The 21828-nt window shown below is 34.0% G+C and overlaps 1 protein-coding gene across 16 annotated transcripts in view; it reads left to right on the forward strand.

Moving 5' to 3' along the window:
* KIF21A (kinesin family member 21A) overlaps window positions 1-21828 on the forward strand; it is a 175303-nt gene that overhangs the window by 129605 nt on the left and 23870 nt on the right. For 11 of the 16 annotated variants that reach the window (XM_057556999.1, XM_057557000.1, XM_057557001.1 and 8 more), the window contains 11 exons: window positions 399-506; window positions 3520-3588; window positions 3684-3898; window positions 4043-4196; window positions 9784-9978; window positions 10402-10503; window positions 11240-11405; window positions 11890-11910; window positions 16900-16960; window positions 17331-17385; window positions 19638-19849. In XM_057556999.1, coding sequence (XP_057412982.1) covers window positions 399-506; window positions 3520-3588; window positions 3684-3898; window positions 4043-4196; window positions 9784-9978; window positions 10402-10503; window positions 11240-11405; window positions 11890-11910; window positions 16900-16960; window positions 17331-17385; window positions 19638-19849 — 1358 coding nt within the window. The remainder of the gene's footprint in view (window positions 1-398; window positions 507-3519; window positions 3589-3683; window positions 3899-4042; window positions 4197-9783; window positions 9979-10401; window positions 10504-11239; window positions 11406-11889; window positions 11911-16899; window positions 16961-17330; window positions 17386-19637; window positions 19850-21828) is intronic. The other 5 variants (XM_057557002.1, XM_057557006.1, XM_057557007.1 and 2 more) reach the window with 1 other exon arrangement.

A 21828-nucleotide genomic window follows, 5' to 3' on the forward strand; every position in this document is an offset into this window, starting at 1 on the left:
TGAATTCTCAGAGGAATCCAATCCCATAGAACTATTACCTCCATTTTATAGATGAGAAAACCAAAGTCTAGAGTTGTTAAGTAACTTGTTCAAGGTCACACAGCTACTGATAATAAGTTAGATACCAAAAAATCATTCAAGTTATAGAACAGCTGGACGTTGAATATAAAAAGCATAGAACACTAAGCAATTTGATAGAAGTATGTTAGAAATATATTAGAAATATAAATATATTAATCTTACAAAAATAAGAATTGACCATTTAATGTGTAGCAAAACTCCACATTTTTTTCTTGTTAAATATTCAGAATCCTAAGAACATTTTTCCATACATGTGATTTATTTAATGAATATTGTGATAGGGTAATCACAATAGATGTATTTACCTAATATTTTAGGTTCGCTTAATGAAACAAATGAAAGAAGAACAAGAAAAAGCCAGATTGACAGAGTCTAGAAGAAACAGAGAGATTGCTCAATTGAAAAAGGATCAACGTAAAAGAGATGTGAGTGGACTTTAACTCTCAGTTATGTAAGAACATTGTACATCAACAAGATTGTTCAATAAATGAAAGAAATTTTTTGATAACTTTATTAAATACAGTTAAGGACAATAAATAAGCATTTTATAATGTGGCATTTATTATAGTATGTGAATTATAGTAATTCCATATAAAAGTTTATGAAAAAACACTATAATATTATTATAAATTTTATTGGAGGCATATTTCCTAGATGATCAGATGGAAGAAAATGACAAATAATGACTGGTTATTTCTAGGGAGACCAAGGAAGTAGTTGCAGTATTATATAAGGTAGTAATGGTTCCAAAGACAGCTTCCACTAGAGATTTTTATAAATGTTCCTGGAACAATAACCAGGCTTCACTAGAAGAGGCTTTACTAAGGGCTATAAAAATTTTCATATTCTTTGACCCAAGAATTCTGCTTCCATGAACTCAGACTAAGTAAATAATTTAAACTAAGACAAATTACAGTGTGTTAAAATCTTTACTTTAAGGTTATTTGCAGTAATGAAAACTGTAAAATCAACTAAGATGTGTGTCAGTAGGGGTAACAGTTAAATAAATTATGGTTCATCCCATTTAAAAGGTGGTTATTCATTCATTAAAAATTAGGATTTGGAAACTGCATAGTAAAATGAAAAATGACTATGACTTCACATTAAGTGTAAAGTAACATTTTATATATGCATGCTTGTTTACAATGAGGGAAAAATTTGAAGGATACATATCAATATGCTAAATGTGGTTGTATTAGGGTTATAGGTTATAGTTGATTGGATTTTTTTCTTTCCAAAGTTTTGGCAATATAGTTATTTCTTATGACATTTTTTTCTTAAAAAAAAGAAGTCATCACCTTCCTTTCCACAATATCAGTTAGGTTTCAGCCCTTGTTCTTTTTTTCTCACCAACTTTTTCTAAATTCGCCCTGAAGAAAACATAAACATATAGGATATTTTAGAAAATAGAAATCTACTTTGGGGGGTAAAGAGGAAATTAAGGGGATAGAGAATAGTGAGCAATGAGATAGAAAAGTAGATATTTTAGCCAGATGACTCCCATATTTATCACTGTATTTATTTATTTATTTTCCCAGGATATTAATGTATTTTAGTAATCAGTCTATTTTATCACTTTCAATTCCTGGGCATTTTAGATCTTGTTTATACCAATACGTTCCTACTGGAATCGAGTAGAAGTACATTTTAACATATTGTCTAGTCTATTTTTTCTGCTTTTTTAAAAAAACAAAATTTATATGCCATAAAGTTCACTGTTTTAAACTATACAATTCAAGATTTTAGTATATTCACAAATTTGTGCAACAATCACCACTCTAATTCCAGAACATTTTCATCACTCCAAAAAGAAACCCCATACCCATTAGCAATCACTCTCCATTCCTCCCTGCCTCCTAATCTACTTTCTGTCTATGGATTTGCTTATTCTAGACATTTTATAAAAATGGATCATACAATATGTAGCCTTTTGTGTCTGGCTTCTTTCATTTTAGCATGTTTTCAAGGTTCATCCATGTTATAGCATGTATCAGTAGTTCATTCCTTTTTATGGCTGTATGTATAGAGCACATTTTGCTAATCCATTCCTCGATTGGCTGGCATTTAGGTTGTTTTGACTTTTGGGCTATTTATTTTGTTTTTAATGAAAACTTTTGGATAACAGGAATAATTTCCTTACAATGTATGCTACCTATTTCTTTATTACTAATTCATATGATTTATAGAGAGATTAATATTGAACAATTAACTCCTGGGATTGAACTTTTGAATCTTATCCACAACATATGATGTCTCTATTCTATTATAAAGATCAGAGGCTGGCTAATCACATACAAAGCTACCATTTCAGATGTTCTTCTCCCTTTAATTTGTTGCTTTGTGTGCATATTCAACTCCTGTTTATATTGTTTCTTGTAATATTCAACTTTGAACACTTAGAGAACCAAATATGTTTGTACATCATACAAAAAAAAATGAATGAGCTTGAGATTTGATTTTTAATATGAAGAAATTAAATGTAGTAAGAAGCTTAAAACTATAGGTTAATTTTAGTTTTTGATAGTTCATTCATTTAAAAAAAGGTTTATTAACTTTGCTTCTATGTCTATTATTGTGTAGGCAATTAAGATATGTCAGTGATAAGATAGCTTCCTTTTCTCAAAGAATTCCCATCTGATAACATAAGAATGTGTATAAACTTGAGATGTATCATCTGTTTGAATTTGGGATACAGAACATGGAGAGTTATTCGTTACATCACAGAATTAAAGCCCTAGAAGTGACATTTGTGATCAAGGCTATTTGTGATCAAGACTATTGTGATCAAGATTATTTCCTAAATTATATCCCTAGAAAGTGGCTTAAAATAATTAATAATTAATTGTCTTTATCATATAGACTACCTAAAAAACAAATTGGTAGCCAGTTTGTTTTATTGTCCAACAATAAAACATTTATTTCCAATGTTATTTGGAAATAACATTTCCAAAGTTACTATAAAGTGCTAATACAATTAATATATATTCTCCCTATGTTTAAAATAGTTTATAACTACTGTATATATTGTAAGATGCCTCTTAGAATATTGAAAATATTCTAAGCTGTGTTTTTTCCTAATCATGCCTTAGCCAGCAACCAAAACAAAATGTCCTGCAAAAATGAAATGAGACAATATTTGTAAAACGTTTAGAAAAGTATTTGTATATAGTAAGCCCTATATAAGTGTTTGCTAAATAAAAGTATGTGTCACAGAGATAAGTTTTTATTTTCAGAGAGAAATGGCTATATAAGTATGCCTTTGTGTTTATTGGAATAAAATATCTATATCTGTCGTAATGGATGCAAGCTGAGTGTTAGCTCAGATGCTGCTAAGAACCCTTACAGTTCCCAGTGTAATGGGGAAACATGTTAATGCAGGAGTAGGAAGTATTATATCTCTCAGTTTCCTATTTTAACTTATTCAATATTATTTTATAGCATCAACTTAGACTTCTAGAAGCCCAAAAAAGAAACCAAGAAGTGGTTCTTCGTCGCAAAACAGAAGAGGCAAGTTGACCATTTGGAGGAAACATTCTGGCTTTGAGATAAATGATGTATTTCTATAGACTAAGAGCATGAGTCAATCTCTGTTGCTATTTCAGGTTACAGCTCTTCGTCGGCAAGTAAGACCCATGTCAGATAAAGTGGCTGGGAAAGTCACTCGGAAGCTGAGCTCATCTGATACCCCTGTTCAGGACACAGGTTCCAGTGCAACCACCATAGAAACAGATGCATCAAGGGCTGGAGCCCAGCAGAAAATGAGAATTCCTGTGGCAAGAGTCCAGGCCTTACCAACACCCACGACAAATGGAACCAGGTCAACATGATTCTTCTGTTCCTCCTGACATAATCTTTGCATTACTGAATGTTGAACTTAAATGAAAAACAGCTCATTATTTGGCAGTACATAATCAAATAAGCAAATAAGTAACTATGTTTGTCTGCTTTTATATGATTCTAGAAAAAAATATCTGAGGAAAGGATTGACAGGCCGAGTGTTTACTTCTAAGACAGCTCGCATGAAGTGGCAGCTTCTTGAACGCAGGGTCACAGACATCATCATGCAGAAAATGACTATTTCCAATATGGAGGCTGATATGAATAGGCTCCTCAAGGTGTGGAAAATAGAAAGTAGATATGCTGTCCCTTAACTGTTAATTTTAGTTTTCTAAATTTGGTCCCTGGGTAAATTGAATACTTGCCAAGTTTTTTTTTGGGGGGGGGTGTTTGCATTGTATATGAATAGATGAATATCATTTCTATCTTTTTTTAAAATTTTTTTATAGAGCAGGTTCTTATTAGTCATCAGTTTTGTACACATCAGTGTATACATATCAATCCCAATCGCCCAATTCATCACATCACCATCCCCACCACACCCCACGGCTTTCACCCCTTGGTGTCCATGCATTTGTTCTCTACATCTGTGTCTCAACTTCTGGCCTGCAAACCGGTTCATCTGTACCATTTTTATAGGTTCCACATACATATGTTAATATGTGATAATTATTTTTCTCTTTCTGACTTACTTCACTCTGTATGACAGTCTCTAGATCCATCCACGTCTCAACAAATGACCCAGTTTTGTTCCTTTTTATGGCTGAGTAATATTCCATTGTATATATGTACCACATCTTCTTTATCCATTTGTCTGTCGATGGGCATTTGGGCTGCTTCCATGACCTGGCTATTGTAAATAGTGCTGCAATGAACATTGGGGTGCATGTGTCTTTTTGAATTATGGTTTTCTCAGGATATATGCCCAGTAGTGGGATTGCTGGATCATATGGTAATTCTATTTTTAGTTTTTTAAGGAACCTCCATACTGTTCTCCATAGTGGCTGTATCAATTTACATTCCCACCAACAGTGCAAGAGGGTTCCCTTTTCTCCACACCCTCTCCAGTGTTTGTTGTTTGTAGATTTTCTGATGATGCCCATTCTAACTGGTGCGAGGTGAACCTCATTGTCATTTTGATTTGCATTTCTCTAATAATTAGTGATGTTGAGCAGTGTTTCATGTGCTTCTTGGCCATCTGTATGTCTTCTTTAGAGAAATGTCTATTTAGGTCTTCTGCCCGTTTTTGGATTGGGTTGTTTGTTTCTTTAATATTGAGCTGCATGAGCTGTTTATATACTTTGGAGATTAATCCTTTGTCCGTTGATTCGTTTGTAAATATTTTCTCCCATTCTGAAGATTGTCTTTTCATCTTGTTTATGGTTTCCTTTGCTGTGCAAAAGCTTTGAAGTTTCATTAGGTCCCATTTGTTTATTTTTGTTTTTATTTCCATTACTCTAGGAGGTGGATCAAAAAAGATCTTGCTGTGATTTATGTCAAAGAGTGTTCTTCCTATGTTTTTCTCTAAGAGTTTTATAGTGTCCGGTCTTACATTTAGGTCTTTAATCCATTTTGAGTTTATTTTTGTCTATGGTGTTAGGGAGTGTTCGAATTTCATTCTTTTACATGTAGCCATCCAGTTTTCCCAGCACCACTTATTGAAGAGACTGTCTTTTCTCCATTGTATATCCTTGCCTCCTTTGTCATAGATTAGTTGACCATGGGTTCATGGACTTTCTATCTTGTTCCATTGATCTATGTTTCTGTTTTTGTGCCACTACCATATTGTCTTGATTACTGTAGCTTTGTAGTATAGTCTGAAGTCAGGGAGTCTGATTCCTCCCGGTCCGTTTTTTTTCCCTCAAGACTGCTTTGGCTATTTGGGGTCTTTTGTGTCTCCATACAAATTTTAAGATTTTTTGTTCTAGTTCCATAAAAAATGCCATTGGTAATTTGATAGGGATTGCATTGAATTTGTAGATTGCTTTGGGTAGTTATAGTCATTTCCACAATATTGATTCTTCCAATCCAAAAACATGGTATATCTCTCCATCTGTTGATATCATCTTTAATTTCTTTCATCAGTGTCTTATAGTTTTCTGCATACAGGTCTTTTGTCTCCCTAGGTAGGTTTATTCCTAGGTATTTTATTCTTTTTGTTGCAATGGTAAATGGGATTGTTTCCTTAATTTCTTTTTCAGGTTTTTCATCATTAGTGTATAGGAATGCAAGAGATTTCTGTGCATTAATTTTGTATCATGTAACTTTACCAAATTCATTGATTAGCTCTAGGAGTTTTCTGGTGGCATTTTTAGGATTCTCTATGTATAGTATCATGTCATTTGCAAACAGTGACAGTTTTACTTCTTCTTTTCCAATTTGTATTCCTTTTATTTCTTTTTCTTCTCTGATTGCCATGCCTAGGACTTCCAAAACTATGTTGAATAATAGTGGTGAGAGTGGAAATCCTTGTCTTGTTCCTGATCTTAGAGGAAATGCTTTCAGTTTTTCACCATTGAGAATGATATTTGCTGTTGGTTTCTTGTTTATGGCCTTTATTATGTTGAGATAGATTCCCTCTATGCCCATTTTCTGGAGAGTTTTTAACATAAATGGGTGTCGAATTTTGTCAAAAGCTTTTTCTGCATCTACTAAGATGATCATATGGTTTTTATTCTTCAATTTGTTAATATAGTATATCACATTGATTGATTTGCGTATATTGAAGAATCCTTGCATCCCTGGGATATAGCCCACTTGATCATGGTGTATGATCCTTTTAATGTGTTGTTGGATTCTGTTTGCAAATATTTTGTTGAGAATTTTTGCGTCTATATTCATCAGTGATATTGGTCTGTAATTTTCTGTTTTTTGCAGTATCTTTGTCTGGTTTTGGTATCATGGTGATGGTAGCCTCATAGAATGAGTTTGGGAGTGTGCCTTCCTTTGCAATTTTTTAGAAGAGTTTGAGAAGTATAGATGTTAGCTCTTCTCTAAATGTTTGATAGAATTCACCTGTGAAGCCCTCTAGTCCTGGACTTTTGTTTGTTGGAAGATTTTTAATCACAGTTTCAATTTCATTACTTGTGATTGGTCCTTTCATATTTTCTGTTTCTTCCTGGTTCAGTCTTGGAAGGTTATACCTTTGTAAGAATTTGTCCATTTCTTCCAGGTTGTCCATTTTATTGGCATAGAGTTGCTTGTAGTAGTCTCTTAGGATGCTTTGTTTTTCGACTGTGTCTGTTGTAACTTCTTTTTCATTTCTAATTTTATTGATTTGAGTCCTCTCCCTCCTTTACTTAATGTGTCTGGCTAATGGTTTATCAATTTTGTTTATCTTCTCAAAGAACCAGCTTTTAGTTTTATTGATCTTTGCCATTGTTTTCTTTGTTTCTATTTCATTTATTTCTGCTCTGATCTTTATGATTTCTTTCCTTCTGCTAACTTTGGATTTTGTTTGTTCTTCTTTCTCTAGTTCCTTTGGGTGTAAGTTTAGATTGTTTACTTGAGATTTTTCGTTTCTTGAGGTAGGCTTGTATAGCTATAAACTTCCCTCTTAGAACTGCTTTTGCTGCATCCCATCGGTTTTGGATCCCATAGGTTTTCATTGTCATTTGTCTCTAGGTATTTTTTGATTTCCTCTTTGATTTCTTCAGTGAGCTCTTGGTTATTTAGTAACGTATTGTTTAGCCTCCATGTGTTTGTGTTTTTTACGTTTTTTTCTCTGTAATTCATTTCTAATCTCATAGCCTTGTGGTCAGAAAAGATGCTTGATATAATTTCAATTTTCTTAAATTTACTGAAGATTGATTTGTGACCCAAGATGTGATCTATCCTGGAGAATGTTCCATGCGCACTTGAGAAGAAAGTGTAATCTGCTGTTTTTGGATGGAATGTCCTATAAATATCAATTAAATCTGTCTGGTCTATTGTGTAATTTAAAGCTTCTCTTTCCTTATTTGTTTTCATTTTGGATGATCTGTCCATTGGTGTAAGTGAGGTGTTAAAGTCCCCCACTATTATTGTGTTACTGTCGGTTTCCTCTTTTATAGCTGTTAGCAGTTGCCATATGTATTGAGGTGCTCCTATATTGGGTGCATATATATTTATAATTGTTATATCTTCTTGGATTGATCCCTTGCTCATTATGTAGTGTCCTTCTTTGTCTCTTGTAACATTGTTTATTTTAACGTCTATTTTATCTGATATGAAAATTGCTACTCCAGCTTTCTTTTTATTTCCATTTGCATGGAATATCTTTTTCCATCCCCTCACTTTCAGTCTGTATGTGTCCCTAGGTCTGAAGTTGGTCTCTTGTAGACAGCATACATATAGGTCTTGTTTTTGTATCCATTCAGCAAGCCTGTGTCTTTTGGTTGGAGCATTTAATCCATTCACATTTTAGGTAATTATCGATATGTATGTTCCTATGACCATTTTCTTAATTGTTGTGGGTTTGTTTTTGTAGGTCCTTTTCTTGTCTTGTCTTTCCCAGTTAGAGAAGTTCCTTTAGCATTTGTTGTAGAGCTGGTTTGTGGTGCTGAATTCTCTTAGTTTTTGCTTGTCTGTAAAGCTTTTGATTTCTCCATCGAATCTGAATGAGATCCTTGCCGGGTAGAGTAATCTTGGTTGTAGGTTCTTCCCTTTCATCACTTTAAGTATATGATGCCACCCGCTTCTGGCTTGTAGAGTTTCTGCTGAGAAATGAGCTGTTAACCTTATGGGAGTTCCCTTTTATTTTGTTTGTTGTTTTTCCATTGCTGCTTTCAATACTTTTTCTTTGTCTTTAATTTTTGCCACTTTGATTACTATGTGTCTCGGCGTGTTTCTCCTTGGGTTTATCCTGTATGGGACTCGCTGTGCACCTGGACTTGGGTGGCTATTTCCTTTCCCATGTTAGGGAAGTTTTCAACTATAATCTCTTCACATATTTTCTCTGGTCCTTTCAATCTCTCTTCTCCTTCTCGGACCCCTATAATATGAATGTTGTTGAGTTTAATGTTGTCCCAGAGGTCTCTTAGGCTGTCTTCATTTCTTTTCATTCTTTTTTCTTTATTCTGTTCCACAGCAGTGAATTCCACCATTCTGTCTTCCAGGTCACTTATCTGTTCTTCTGCTTCAGTTATTCTGCTATTCATTCCTTCTAATGTAGTTTTCATTTCAGTTATTGTATTGTTCATCTCTGTTTGTTTGTTCTTTACTTCTTCTAGGTCTTTGTTAAACATTTCTTGCATCTTCTCGATCTTTGCCTCCATTGTTTTTCCGAAGTCCTGGATCATCTTCACTATCATTATTCTGAATTCTTTTTGTGGAAGGTTGCCTATCTCCACTTAATTAATTGTTTTTCTGCAGTTTTATCTTGTTCCTTCATCTGGTACATAGCCCTCTGCTTTTCATCTTGTCTATCTTTCTGTGAATGTGGTTTTTGTTCCACAGGCTGCAGGATTTTAGTTCTTCTTGCTTCTGCTGTCTGCCCTCTGGTGGATGAGGCTATCCCCATTTCTTTTTTTTAAATTGTGGTAAGATCAGATAATATGAGAGCTACCCTCTTAACACAGTTTTAAATGTACAGCACAGTGTTGTTTGCTATAAGCACAATGTTGTAAAGAAGAATTCTATAACTTACTCATCTTTCATAACTGAAATTTTATATCCACTGAACAGCAGCTCCCCATTTCCTCCTTCCCCCAGCCCCTGGTAGCAACCATTCTATTTACTGCTTCTATGAGTGTGACTCTTTTAGTTGCCTCATATAAGTGGAATCCTGCAGTATTTGCCCTTCTGTTGCCTCATTTCATTTGGCATAATGTTCTCAAGGTCCTAGATGAACATAATTTCTTAAAATCCAATCTCTTTTCTCAATAGCAAAGGGAAGAACTCACAAAAAGACGAGAGAAACTTTCAAAAAGAAGGGAAAAGATAGTCAAGGAAAATGGAGAGGGAGATAAAAATGTGGTTAACATCAATGAGGAGATGGAGTCATTAACTGCTAATATAGATTATATCAATGACAGTATTTCTGATTGTCAAGCCAACATCATGCAGATGGAAGAAGCAAAGGTTTGTAACTAAAAAAATGTTTCATGACTTAACAAGAAGTATTTTTGTATTTTTTGTCATTAAAAACACTTTGAATTTTTATATGAAGGGATTTTCTATCTATGGTTTAATGTGATTCTTAGGTTTTGCATGTATACCACTCCCTGCCTGCTTTCCATTTCTCTGCGTATTTTGTGATATTATTATTGTTTACAAAAGACATATATAATTTATTAATCAACCTTGAGTTCTTAACTGTTCAAATGTCTTGTCTTTTAAACTAGACGATACGTTTCTTGGAGTAGGGATCATATTTTATACTTTTCTGAGGAGTCACATTAACTAATCCAATAATATCAAATAAATGCATGAAACAATGGCTTTGTCTTCTGTTAAATACATTCAGCTCAAGGTAATGATACATCATATGTTGGTTTGATGTAGGAAGAAGGAGAAACGTTGGATGTCACTGCAGTCATTAATGCTTGTACACTTACAGAAGCCAGATACCTGCTAGATCACTTCCTGTCAATGGGCATCAATAAGGTAAGTTCTAACTACACTATTATTGAAAACCTAAGCTTTGGTTAATTCATTGCAATTTTGCTTATCTTTCTCTAGTAACCCTTTGTAATAAGGAGGAAGATTGTTTTTAAATAGAAAGTGTTCCTTTTACCTTTCCTTAGAGTTAAGAAAACTCAGCAGTATTTACATCAATTCCGTTAGCTTCTCATCTATTGTGCTTGTGTATTAGAACAGGTAAACAACTTAAAGAATAAATACTTTCTTTTTCACGTTAACAAAGGAAAAGTTAAAAGAAAAATCTCTTAGGGTGCTGACAAATTTAGTATCATAATTTTGATTTAATAATGATTCTTTACAGCTCAAAAAAATCAGAAAGGAAAAAATACAGTTGCACTCTCCTTATCTTCAGAAACTTCTGCCTAAATGTTAAAGGTGATAATTTCTGACTCACCTTTTTTCCCACGTTGAGACTGTGCTAGACCTTTAATGGTTTGTTCTCTCACTTAATCCTCACAATGTGGAAGGAAGTAAGAATCATTCATATCATTTTGCATATTTGGAAACTGAGACTCGGGAAGATAAGGTAACTTACTCAGGGTTAACGAGCTTGCAAGTGCAGGAGCTGGGATGAATCGAGATCTATTTAATGTCAAAGTCCATACATCATACGCATTTGCTATTTGATACAGATCTTTGTGTGGTAGATCCTGTTTTGTATAATCTAAGATAAATTTTTTTGGGGGGGGTGTTTTTATAGGGTCTTCAGGCTGCCCAGAAAGAGGCTCAAATTAAAGTACTTGAAGGTCGGCTTAAACAAACTGAAATAACCAGTGCTACACAAAACCAGCTCTTATTCCACATGTTGAAAGAGAAAGCAGAATTAAATCCTGAGCTAGATGCTTTACTAGGTCATGCTTTACAAGGTAATTTGGATTAAATTTTAGTTAAATAAATTGCATGGTAACTTTGCTCTTTGAGTATGCTATATGCTACCTTTTTTCCCTATAGCTTGACTGAATAGATGCTATATTTACTTATGCTTTTGATAATTATTCCTGCTTTAATTTGCATGTATAAATTTTGGGGGATGTAATTATTGTCATTGCAAGAAATGATTAGCAACTTAAAAAGGCTTACTTAGCATTATTAAGCAATTAGTTTTTATGAATCAATAAGATCAACCATGCTTCTGAATTGGTTGTTTAAATTATTTAAAGTATTAACCAAGTTTCATTACTTTACATACCTAACTGCCTTAAAAAATAAATTTATAAGTGTTTGCTATGGCATCTATTCTACATATCTTATAAATGGTACATAATCTTGTTTTATATGAGAGTTCTTAACATTGGATTTGTTTTGATTGGAGTATTGCTTTTTGTTTCCTTTTTGCTGTTATTTACACAGATCTAGATAGCGTACCATTAGGTAAGTATGTTTAGCTTTCTGTGTACCCTACAGCTGCATGAATTACTAATTGTTCATGTACACTAATTGTGGTACATCTTATTTAAAAATTTTTATTGGCAGCCAGCTGGTTTTTGCATGATCTTTTATGAAATGTATCTGTGACCACAAACATACTAAGTCTTTTGTCTTTCTTACACATTTCCTGATTTTTAAGTTCTTAGATGTTTAAAGAAGTATGTTTATTTTTCTATTTTATTATTTGAACTCCAGATTTGGTTCCAGTTTCATAAGCCCCTCTTTCTTGTAGGAAAAAATGGAACATATATTCCTTTTTAATTTTTAAATCTATCTGTTAACTTGAATCTGTTGTTTTACCCTCATAAATAACTTTCTGTGTTATTTATATTTTATATATATTTGTCTTTCATATATATTTGCTAGATTCTCAGCTGTTCTTAAGTTTTACAATATTAAGCCACGTATATTTTAATATTGTAAATTGAATAAAACTATCCAAAGGATTTTATATAAACAGATTAAAACATTATTTATAATATTTTCAAGTTAGAGCTTTAGAGATCACTGAGTATTGAGATTTTTGACATTTTCCCTTGCCACTACAACAATCATGTGAACTACACCCATTCATGAGTAATATCTATACTCCTCCTAGTGGTTATATACATGAAGGATCAGGAGTATCAGTGTAATTTTATTACTTGCAATTTTCCTGAATGATTATTTTGGAGTTTTTATTAAAATTATTTCAAAATCTGATCTTAACTTTTTTTTTCTAACCACGCAGCTGTCAAAATTTTCTAATACTTATACTTGACGGAGAGGAATGTAACTGAAAGATTAAATGTAATTTCCTCTCTGGGTTATTAAAATAAACATAACCTATGAATCTGAATTTATTTTAAACGATGCAAATAAAATACATGAGCTATTTGATTTTTTTAGACGTTTACCCTGTGTGTTAAATCTCAAAATAGTATTTCCTTGAGATCAATTCCATAATACAGATATGGACAGGCTACAACTTTTATCCTGCTCAAGCTATAACAAAAACAGGTAGAAAAAGGATTGGTTATATTAAGGAATCATGTTAGGCTGCCCAAATTTCTGAATTATAACCAGAATTTTTGCTATTCCATGTGTCATTAAGCATGTTTCTTTTCCTCTTCCTCTTCCTCCTCCTTCCTCTTGTTCTTCTCCCCCTCCTCCTCCTCTGACTTTTCTTTGTTCTTCGTCATCTTAGTGGCTCAATTTATAGTAATAAGTCAATTCTTATTTAAGTCCATTATCTCTTTTAACTTGGAAGAAAAATGCGATGCCCTCTTTGATGTCCTTTTGTGCAGAAAATATTAAACTGCTATTTGATGTGCATTGTTACTTTCTCACAGCTTTCAAACAACTTTCAATTATCTGTAGCTTAAAGAAGGGTCAAAAGCAGAGAGGGGAAACACATTCAGCTGATATAACCTGTGACTCATGGCATAAATTTTCCCTAAGGCCATAATCTAGACCAGAGGTTCTTGGAAGAAAAGCACGGAAGGAGAAAAACATGGAAGTTAAATACACAGAAACTAGACAGTCATATTATATTCATTGCTTTAAAAAATATTTATTTAGTTTCAATTTATCTCAACTTTGGGCTGGGTGCTGGGATTCAAAGATAAATAAGACACAGAATCTTGCCCTCATGGACTTGATACCTTGCTGAGGGTGACAGACCATGAACAGATTATGATACATTGCAGAGAGGGCAGAGATTGAGATATGTACAGGGAATTATGGGAGCACAGAATGGGGCTACCCAACAAGAATGGAGGAGTTGATAAAGGCCTTCTGGAGGGGGTTAAATTTGAGCTGAAACATAAATGAAGAAAAAGATTTAGCCAGGCAAGAGACAAGGTGGAAAAGGGCTGGGCAGAAGAGTCACTCTGAGCAGCGAGTAAGTTAAAGGTTGGACATCTAACCAAAATATTGTATGCATGAGGACTTCAAGCAGGTTGGTGCTCTGGAGCAACAAGTATGTGGTATAGGATGATGAACATAAGGCTAGAGGGGGAGCAAGGGCCGGTACTCCATGCTAATAGGCTTGTATTGTTGTAGCCTTTGAAGAACATCTTTATTTGCCCCTTCTTTTTTCCCTACCTATGTTGGTGTTCCTAGGATCTTTCCCTATGTTCGGGGATTTGCTAGAAGACTCAGGGGGCTCAGCATATAGTTGTATTCATGGCAAAGATTCATGAGAGCAATGTAGGAAGGATACACACAAGATTGTAAAGGAAAAAGACGCAGATGGAGTCAGGAGGAATCCATGTCCAGGCTGCCTTATGCTCTCTGCCTCCCAGGAAACATCACACAGAGTGCACTTTTCCCCCTGGAATGAAAATGCAACAACATGTGTGCATAGTTTACACCCAAGGAAGTCCATTAGACACTCAGCACCTGAGGTTTTTACTGGGAACTAGTCACATAGGCATACTTTGTCTAGTATATACCAGAATTTCAGACTCCAGAAGGAAAGCAAGAGTTCTCAACATAAGCCATATTGTTTGCACAAATGTTCTAGGTGTAATGAACTTCCCTCATCAGTTAACTGATGACTAGGGATACTCTGAGAGCCAAGTTTCAGATGACAGACAGAGTCCAACCTTGCAAGAAGGCCTTTCTAAGGATAATAGTCTCTGGGCTGCTATGTTAACTCTATTCCGTACACTACGTATATATATATATGTGTATATATATATATATATGTATATGTATGTATATATATATACATATAAATATGTATATATATACACACACACATATACATACATATATACATATCTATATACCTATATAAACTTTAAAATAAAGACTTTAATAGTAACTGGTTAACTTCTAGTGATGTGAGATTATGCAGCTATGTACCAATATGGATGAACTTTAAAGCATTTCGAAGTTTTAAGTCTCTGTTTTTAGCTTTAATGCTCAGTGATGAGAAAAGAAGCTGGTGTTGGGCTGGAATTATGTTCTTAGAGTTGAGAGTAGAGCAGTGAGGTGATGGCATGTCCTGCTGCCCAGATGGCTGTAGTGCTACAGACAAAGCTCAGTCCTGAAGAGGTGTCTAATTTGATGAATGCCTGGGTGGAGGGTTGTATCCTCTGGCTAGGTTGGTTATGTCAAACTGTAATTATCTCTAAATAAGGCATATATGCATATGCAGGAACTAAGTAGTTTTTACTGAGCACTCATATGATATTTAATATACTAACTTGTTTCATCACTCCCTACAAGAAAATTACTAGTCAATCTTAGCCTGCTTTTATACATGGAAAAATATAGACTAGATTTGTCATTTCTTTGCATTTTCTATGTTATTGACTAATTCAGTCACCTTAGCACTCAATTATCCTTTCTGTGAAGCACATCCTCCAGCCTGCAAGCGTGGGCTTTGAGATACACATTGCCTTAAAGACCACCATTTTGCTTATTTCAGAAAGTAAACTCCCTTTGTGTGGGTCCTAGATGGGCTCCATTTTAGATAATGCTATCAAGTATTACTGAATTTCTATTGACGTGTCTGCTAAACAGTGAGGAAGAATGGGAGCATCTGAGAAAGGAATTAGTTGACTTATGAGCATAATCCACCTGTATGATATAAAAGTAAAAGTTAAAGGGGGATGAATGCTGTATATTTTTCATTGACATATATATAATTATTTTTAAATATTTATTTATTTATTTTCCTTATTTTTTTGGCTGCATCGGGTCTTAGTTGTGGCACATGGGATCTTTGTTGAGGCACAAGTGATCTTTTCATTACGGTGCACGGTCTGCTCGGGTTTCTCTCTAGTTACGGCGCCTGGGCTTCTCTAGTTGTGGTGTGTGGGTTTTCTCTCTCTAGTTGTGGCACACGGGCTCCAGGGCACGTGGGCTCTGTAGTTGCAGTGCGTGGGTTCCAGAGCACATGAGCTCTGTAGTTTGCGGCAGGCAGGCTCTCTTGTTGAGGCGCGCAAGCTTGGTAGTTGTGGCGCACGGGCTTAGTTGCCCTGCGGCATGTGGGATCTTAGTTCCCTGACCAGGGATGGAACCCACATCCCCTGCATTGGAAGGCGGATTCTTTACCACTGGACCACCAGGGAGGTCCCCAATGTATATATTGTTGATAATATTGCCTTTAGTTTTGTGGAATGGCTTTATAATAAAATGTATAAGTTTTGAAAACTTGCACCTGTGTTAGGGGCTCACTGACATTTTAAATAATTTACTTTCAGTGGCTGTTTTATTTACTGACTTCCTACTAGTTTTATATGTTTGCTTTTTCCTCTCTTTTTATTAGTGTGCTACAGTTGTTCTGAAATAGCAGTGGTTTGTTTGTATTTATCTACAAAACTGTTGCATGGAAACCTGTAGTTTTAGTCTTTTATGTACATGTGAATGAGCTGCATGCTGGTATGTAACTCCTGAATACCTTCACACACACACATGCTCTCTCTCTACTTGAAAACAAAAATAAAAATAAAGGAAAATATATAAGTTGGAATACTGATAAAGTACAACTATGTTCATACCTATGTGGTTTTTGAAGTTGGCTCAGTACATTAAAGGGAGCGCATGCAGCATTTACTTTAATCTTGTGTTTTACTCAGTGGTTTTTCATACATGGGATAAATGGATGGTGTGGGATAAATACATACTCTGAAAAATATATAAATAATTATACATACTCTGATAAATACATGATCTCATTTCCATCCTGTGAATGCTGTTCTTTGTTTTACCATTCAACTCATAGCTTTCCTATTTTGAACATATTTTTCTCATCCTAGGACATATAATCAAAGGAGTTTCTTAGAAATATTTTTTTACATTTCTAATTTGATTCAGTTACTAAAACCAAAGTGCCCATATTGAGAGAACTTAGGCTGATGCTTATTATAGCATAGAGATTACAGTCATCATTCAAATTGTGACATGTGGATAATACTTACATTTTGGACATTTTTTTAGAAAATGTAGAGGACAGCACTGATGAGGATGTACCTTTGAACAGCCCAGGATCAGAAGGAAGGTAAGAGAGGCTTTAGAAACTTTATAGATTTGACTTATTTCTGTAATATTTTTAATACTTTTATCCTGTGCATCAAACAATTACCATAAAACAAATAATTTTGGATTTTATGGCTAAGTGAAGAGAACTAGAAACAGTAATATGGAAGCCAAACTAAGTAATGCTTAACCATCAAAAACTTTAAAATAAAAATGCTGGGATATTTAAGGAAGGAAAATGGACTATTTTAGTTTATTTTGATTTTAAATATTGTCTTTCTGTGTTTTCTGTAGGCATATAAATTTTTTTCCATACTTGTACTCATTAGAGGACATACAGTTTTCTATAAGTTCCCTTTTAATCATGTGGTTAATTACTTATTTGCATATAGCTCACTCTCTTCAGACCTTATGAAGCTTTGTGGTGAAGTGAAACCTAAAAACAAGGTAAGGAGAATTGAAAATACCAGGTAAACATTTTTTCTGCTGTTCTTTATTGTCACTATTAATCACATAGGCCTCAGGTTTGACTCTTAATAGGTCAGCAAGTAGGCATGTTTTACCAAAGATTTCATGTGTAAGAAATTTAGTTCTTTATCATATTCCCCCTTGAAAAAAATTTTTATTGAAAAATTGCTCCTTTGTGAAACTTGTGATTTACTGTATTCTTGTACTTTTTCCACTAGATAAGATATGATTATGGAAAACAATCCTTAAAAATAATTTAGATTGACAGGAGATTTTTGAAATTTTAACATTCTAGTATGTCCTTAAGTATTCCTTATTTATTTTGTTTAACTGTGTCTTGAGGTGATTTGAATAGGCCAACTCTTAATCATCATTTTGTATTGAAAATTGGTGCTATGATGTACATTTATGAAGCTTAAAAAAATAAAGGATACATACTGTTAAATGTGTAAGAAACACATGGTATATTTCAGATTGATTGTTTGTATCATTTGATACTAGATGAATTAACTATCTTAAGATGTTTGAAAACAAAGAATTCTTGCAGTGCTTAGTAAATATTAGTTGAATGAATGGATGAAACCAGGACTCAAAAGAATAGTACTGTGCTAACGGACAGGATGGATTTAAAGCCAACAGTGGCTAGCCAGGTAATATAAATGAGTAATTTGGCTGGATGTAAGGTAATTAATAGGGGTCATTATGATTACCTGAAGTGGACATGCTCCATCTAAAGCAAATGGCCACCACTCAACTACTGCTTATTTTTGCCATGATGGAATATGGGCCTAAGGCTACCAGATCCTCAACTTTTTAAAGAGAAGCTTTAAATATGTATTTAAATGGAGAATTTCCTTATCTTTAAAATACTGGGCTAGCCAACTGAAACACATCTCCAGTCTTTATGTATGGTCCTTGAGCTACTGGCTTGGTGACATGTGGTTTGTGTTTTATTATTCTAAGTGACTAAGTAGAAGTTACCCAAACTCAAAGAAAACATTCTAGTATAGTTTGGATCCAGTCTTAAGTGGAAGAGAGAATCTCCTAAGGTAACTTGGTCTTTCAGGCCCTGTGAAAGCCAGAGAGAAATGTGAAGTGGTAGCCTGAAGGTCATCTCCTAAAAAAAACCACTGTGGTTAGGAATTCCCAAGAAAATGACTCAATTTGCAGTAGGGAGAACTGACAGGGTAAAAGGTTGGCCTGCAGGGCTTTCTGTTTCCAAAAGTTTTCTGGTAATATCTACCACTCCTTTTGAACTGCAAAGATGCCTAAAAGGATCTCATTTATTTTTCACTCATTGAAAAAGTGAAGTTGAGTATGTATTTTAAATAGGTATTTACCAGCACTATGTTAAATGTAGGGGATACAAAGTTGAATAAAACAGGTTGTCTGCCCTTTAGAGGTTTCTAATCTGGTAAACACCTTGATTATCTGTTAATACATTAGCGATAGCAGCCAACTCTAAGCATTAACAACAAGGTAGTCCCATTGGTTTTTCAGGAGTATGGAAGGGAATGCTTATGGTAAATTTAGATTCTAGGAAAATAACCTTCACCTGCCTCACCATGCTGCCAAAAGCTGGTATGGACTGGTGGTAGATATCCAGCAGGCAGATTAAACACCCAATTAAAGCATCAGGGGGGCAGGGTCATAAAAAAGGAGAAACAGATGTAAAAATTGATAGTAAAATGAAATTAAAATTTATATTAAATAAATCATCTAAGCCTGGGAAACATCAGAATTTAGTTGAATGTCCCTGCAACTATCTTTTGGTTTAATTTCTTCTTTCTTTCTTTCTTTCTTTTTTTTTTAATGATATGTTGAGGGAGCTGGCGATGAATGGCAGGATAGCACAATAATATTGCAGGCAGATTGCCTGGTTTTGAATCTGGCTTTGCCACTTACTAGCTGTGTGACTTTGGACTTTTAGCTTCTCTGTGCCTCAGTTTTCTCATTTGTGAATTGGGATAATGATAGTATATACTAATATAGTAAAGTATTTAGACCAATTTCTGGCATACAATAGAAATGTTGGCTATTATTATGGCCTCTAAAGGTCTTACCTGGCTGTAGCTCTGGCTTGCCACTATCTTACATGTTATGTTTGGCACACTTGCTAGGAAAAGACACGCTAAATGTTTTACCTATTTCAAACTAATATTAAATATCGCCTAATCATCTTCCCTGCGAAAATTTGCACATGATTGCTTTTCCTTCCATTCTCTGACTAGGCCCGAAGGAGAACCACCACTCAAATGGAATTGCTGTATGCAGATAGCAGTGAACTAGCTTCAGACACTAGTACAGGAGATGCCTCCTTGCCTGGCCCTCTTACACCTGTTGCAGAAGGGCAAGAGATTGGAATGAATACAGAGACAAGTACTTCTGCTAGGGAAAAAGAGCTCCCTCCCCCATCTGGCTTCCCTTCTAAGATAGGCAGCATGTAAGTCTGGCCCAGCTACACTAACTTCCTTTCTTTTGGCTTTCTCTTTAAAAAAAAAAAAAAAATGCATGTTGCTTATTTCTTATTTCTATTTTTAAAAATTTATGTAAATAAGATCTCTAGTTTTCAAAGTAATTTCTGTTAGGTGTTGTGTCTCCAAATTTTTGGACATTCAAAATAATTTAAATGAGATGTTCTTTGTTGAATTGCTTAGTCTTATTTCTAAGTTTTAGGGTCTTTCTTAAAGATTATAATTTTTATAAGGGCTGAGTTGTGAATTACAGACAAAATTTATTTAGAAACACTTAAACTAGATTAAAGTTATACCTATAAAACCATTATATAAAACAGAAGCTTTAAAGATTCTTAAATTTACTCTAAATTACATTATATCCTAGTTCTAAGAGCCTGGTCAAGACAGTAAACCTTTGCTGACACTTTCAAAGAAAAATACAAATATCAGTTACAAATAATACATTTTGAATTTTCCTAATTCTTTGCCTTGAAGCACATTGCATGTCTGGGATGAGTGTACACATAAAGTATAAATATTGTATTATTAAAGATTTGAAGGAGGAAATATTACCTCTCCTCTCTATGATAATTTTAGCAAAAAACATTCCATTCAAAACAAAACTTATTTAGAAATTTTTCATTATTATCTTGAGAACAAAGATTTCCCTACACAGGCCTGTGTGTGTGTGTGTGTGTGTGTGTGTGTGTGTATGTGTTTTGTTAGTTATATTAAAATTACATCAGTCATTCACTGGTAAAGATTTTTAATGGCTTTTTTCCAAACTAACTCTCACATGTGATCTAGCAAATGATCTATTGAATGAACACATCATTGCATTGGGAAATATTGCCAAAAAAATGGTTCATACTATATGACTCTGTAAATAATAAAATATAACAAACTCTCCACCCTAACTTGAACATCTGTTTCCCATAACTTTCTTCATCTTATGAAGATATTTTCACTGTCTTCCATTCAGTAAGCCCATCTGCTACCTTTAGTTCCAAAATTAGTTTTAATGACAGAACTATCTTGCATGTGCTTGAGGTGACTTATGTAATTAACTATTAGATTTGCTCTTGGAGATTGCTAACCAGTATAGCTTATGGCTTCAGTGCTTTTTTGATAAGATAACAGTAGAAAAATGCTTTTGGTGAAGGTAGTGATATAGAACTGAGAACAGATTTTAGAGACGCCTATGTGTTCAGCATTTAGTCTATCAGATGAATAGAGACTTTTGGAACTTCAAGACTAAATCTATGACCTGGAATCCAGAATTCAGGTAATACCTTCTTTTTGCCCTTTTGTTTTTCATTTTAAAAATGTATCATTTATGACAGGTTGTAGAAAATGTCTTTTAGACACTGTCTCTTCACATGATTTATTATCAAGTTTTCATAAATTAAGATGCTTGTGTAATTCTGTACAAATTTAAAAGTTGGTCATGTGCTTGGTGCAGTAACTCTTATATCCCATTACTACATGACTTCCATTGCATAAAGTAAAAGAATTTACTCAAGTGGGCCTTATGATTTAAATGATCCAGAACTTCTAAAATGTGATTTCCTCTAATTAGAAAAATCAGGCACGTGAAGTTTAATTATATTTAGTTTTCACTTTCAAATAGGAATCATTGTAAGCCCATTCTGGGGATCCTGCTTGCTAATTCCTTAGTGGTTTTTTTTCCTTATTAATAAAACTAGTCAAGGATAGCAAAAAATTCATTTTTTTTCAATTAAAATTCATTACCACTGTACACAAAAATCATAGTCTTAAATTGTTAATTACATAGCCACTATTGAACATTTAAAGTCTATAATAAAACAAAAATATTTTTAGTACTAAAATAGATATAGCTAACTAATACTTAAATACTAGTTAAGTAAAATGTAGTTTTTTGTGATTACCTGTAGTATTCTTTTGTGACTGTGTAAATATTAATTCATTAAATCTTTGTTTCTCA

The sequence above is a fragment of the Balaenoptera acutorostrata genome, chromosome 11 (assembly GCF_949987535.1).
Source record: "Balaenoptera acutorostrata chromosome 11, mBalAcu1.1, whole genome shotgun sequence".
Classification (NCBI taxonomy): Eukaryota; Metazoa; Chordata; class Mammalia; order Artiodactyla; family Balaenopteridae; genus Balaenoptera; species Balaenoptera acutorostrata.